Source organism: Fulmarus glacialis, unplaced genomic scaffold, assembly GCF_000690835.1.
Source record: "Fulmarus glacialis isolate BGI_N327 unplaced genomic scaffold, ASM69083v1 scaffold18193, whole genome shotgun sequence".
NCBI classification, from domain to species: domain Eukaryota; kingdom Metazoa; phylum Chordata; class Aves; order Procellariiformes; family Procellariidae; genus Fulmarus; species Fulmarus glacialis.
This window is the reverse complement of record NW_009203760.1, coordinates 6,318-9,378: the sequence shown is the minus strand read 5'-3', so window position 1 is coordinate 9,378 and position 3,061 is coordinate 6,318. Positions and strand designations below refer to the sequence as shown.

At 53.0% G+C, this 3,061-nt stretch overlaps 1 protein-coding gene across 1 annotated transcript in view; it reads right to left on the bottom strand.

The window, feature by feature from the left end:
* The window catches only part of PLEKHN1 (pleckstrin homology domain containing, family N member 1), a gene marked incomplete at both ends in the record, with an annotated part of 20,312 nt that overhangs the window by 10,942 nt on the left and 6,309 nt on the right, over positions 1-3,061 (bottom strand). Inside the window, 3 exons of the mRNA XM_009574760.1 lie at positions 1,249-1,358; positions 1,451-1,592; positions 1,694-1,840. Of these exons, the coding sequence (XP_009573055.1) occupies positions 1,249-1,358; positions 1,451-1,592; positions 1,694-1,840 (399 nt within the window). The remainder of the gene's footprint in view (positions 1-1,248; positions 1,359-1,450; positions 1,593-1,693; positions 1,841-3,061) is intronic.

The following is a 3,061-nucleotide window of genomic DNA, read 5'->3' as shown; positions in this document are numbered from 1 at the left end:
TCAGCAGCTCCCTGGGCTTCGTGGGGCCAGTACTGCAGTAATCAGCTGCCATGCTGGCAAGAACACTTTCTTTATACTCCGAGTCTTTCAGTTTTAAGAGAAACCTCAAAAAAACATTGCTGCTTTAACACAAGAAAGCCAGAAGATGGAAGTGACCATAAAGCAAAATTGAGCTGTCCGGTTTCTATACTCCAGTTCCTCAGAGTCCCACTATAACAAAGCACAGGAACAGATGACAAGTTTGTGCTCCCTGTCTTGGGCTTTCTAAACAAGGACTGTAAAAGATGCTAACTGCTGTAATGTCTAGGGGCCAGTACTGGCACATTAATTCCTTTTTAATTCCTCTAGAATTAATAAGCTAAGGAACTGTTTGTAAAGTAGATGGGAGATTTTGTAATATTGTTTGTATTCTGACATGTGTCTTTCGAGTCGAAGGCTGGCTTGCTGGATGACTCGAGATTGTACTGGCATATTGCATTAATCTCAAGTCACCTAGAAGAAAATAAATCATTTCTAAAAGGAACAAATTTTATGAACATCTACAAAACAGCCATGCTCAGTTTTAGTTCGGCAGTCATGTAGAGGGAGAGGACATTCAGGGCTTCCTACTTGTTCAGCTGTGATTTTTTGGCTGCATGTGCAAAACAGCCTATTGTTTGTAATTCACCAGCATCACCAGGTTAAAAGATTGATGAATGGTTTGCCAGGAGAGCTCCCCAAGGCTACCCTCAGGTTTTTCTTTCCACCCTCTCCCACATGCCTCTTCCCCTGCCCTGCAGATGAAGAACTCCCCCTTGGTTCAGAAGCCAGGGCCAAGCCCACCACTGGCGCCGAGGCCAGCGGGATTTTGAGCGATGGGAGCTCTGAGCCTTACCAAGGCACAGCTCTGTGCGCTTGGTGCTCTACACAAAGATAAGTCCAGGCTGCCTAAACACCCCTCATCCCTGGTCCTGCCTGCCAGCCCTACGTAAGCCCCTATCCCACCTCTACGGGGTCTTTTATCTCTCCTCACGGACAAGGACCCAGGTGAAACTGAGGTTGTCTGGGTCCTTAGGAAGAAATGCTCTCTTCCCCCAGGAGCTTGGCATCCACGGGAAGGGACTTGCTGAGATCACCCAGGGGAGGCCAGTGGCAGCCCCAGGGGGAGAGCCCCCTGCCCTGTCCCGTCCCGTCCCCCCAGTGCCCCCAGCCTGGCCACACTGCCCGACTCCCCAGTGCTTGCCCCAGCATGTCCAGGAGATGCCCTACCTGGTAGGTGAGTCCATTGGAGCCCGTAGACTGGAAGTAGAGGTAAGACTGGAACAGCTCCAAGAAGCAATCATTCACCTCCTGCAGAAAAGACACGTTTTGGGGTTTATCTCAGGACGCCTTCTTCCTCCCGGCTTCCCTCTGCATCTCAGACTGATCTGTGCACGGAAAAGCCAGCGGTCACTTATCCAAGGGCCACCACCGCATCTCTGCTGGTGGATCTGCTGCCAGCCCAGCAGCTGAGAACGGTCCCCGATGGGATGGGAGCCCGTGGGTCCCAGCCGGTACCCAACCACCGCGTGGCAGCAGAAGTCCCTGCGCCACGCAGTAGCCCGAGGAAGTCTCTGAGAGTCACATTTCCCAGAATTACACTTTACTTCCCAGTCCTGCAGGGTCATTCCGCGTCTGGGAAGAGAAATGCCCACAAACAGGTGCCGCAGCTTACCTGGCAGTGCTGAAACTTAAACTTGACCTTGGAGTAATAGATCATTTTCCCCAGATTCCTGACAACTGTTTTCCTTCGTCCCTTCTTGAACAGGCTGGGGAACCTCTGGTCCAAGTTTTCTTTCTGGTTTTCCTGGTTCTGAATATTCTGTACCAAGGATTCAGGAAAAACAAATCAGAGGCGGTGGGAGGTGGGGGTCTGATGTCTGGAAGAGATGTTCCCAGAACATCTTCCCAGAAGGGCTTCCTCAGAAAGGCGCCCTGGGCAGGTGCCCGGGCCGGGCTGTTTGTTGTTGGGTCTCCATGCCAGCGTGGAGCTGGGGTTCGGTTACTGCTGGGAGGCTGTCCTGAGGGGACAACTGACCTAAAGGGAGGTTTTCTGGGTTGGGAAAGAGGGGCTGCAGAAGCACATCCAACATTCAGGGTCTTCCAACTCCACGGACAACCTCCTGCCATCCTAATCAAATTCACTGGAACAAGGACCGATCAAGGCTAAACAAACACAGCTTGCCTTCCACTGGGGTTAGTGGAAAGGTTTTCTTTGCTCTAGTTCCACCTGGATTCCTCAGCTCTCCCATCTGCTCACATCCCTCGGTTTCTCTAGGTGGAGTCTGTTGTTTCAGGTGCCCAGACGCTCTTGAGACAGAGTCCCGCGGCCATAAAAGCAGATGCAAGGCACCGAGTCGTGATGCTGCTCATCGTCGGTGCAATAAGCTAAGGGAAGCCAGCAAGCACTGGGGGAGAGCAAGGGCTGATGTGAGAGGGAGATAGCACTCGGCGCTGGGGGTTCCCTTATTTTCTGCATTCTGGTTATATGGAAATTCTTCCTTCTGTGTAATGACACAAACCCCCACCCCTACGGCACTCCACTGCTCACAGCCCGGGGCTGCTGTTGCACTGTTCTGGATACTGCATAAATCCCAGGGGTGAAAAGCTCTCCCTGCAGTTTCTCTGGGAAGAATGTTTTTATTTCTGGGGGTTGGTTGACTTCCTTGAGGAGAAGGGAAGGGCTGTATCCCAGCGAGGCCACGGACACCACCGATTCCCCCCAAGTCTACACCCCACTTGCATATCTGAGTCTTAAATGTCAGCTTTGTTAGGCACGTCAGAGACTCGGGGGTATTCATTCCCAAGCAAAGGAGAAAGGTAGGTGGGAGACGTGAGGTTTGCTGCTCAGTCGCCAGGCTGTGAGGCCACCTTGGTGGGACCCCACTCCGAGCACGGGCGGCCGCGTTCCCTGGGGATACTTCCAGCGAGGGCATGGCCGTGCTGGAGCCGGGAGGCAGGGTGCAGTGGTGGCATGCGGCTCCCCGGGGCTCATACGCTTCTGTCCAAACAGCATTTCCAGGAATGAGCAGGGGCTGCCGGG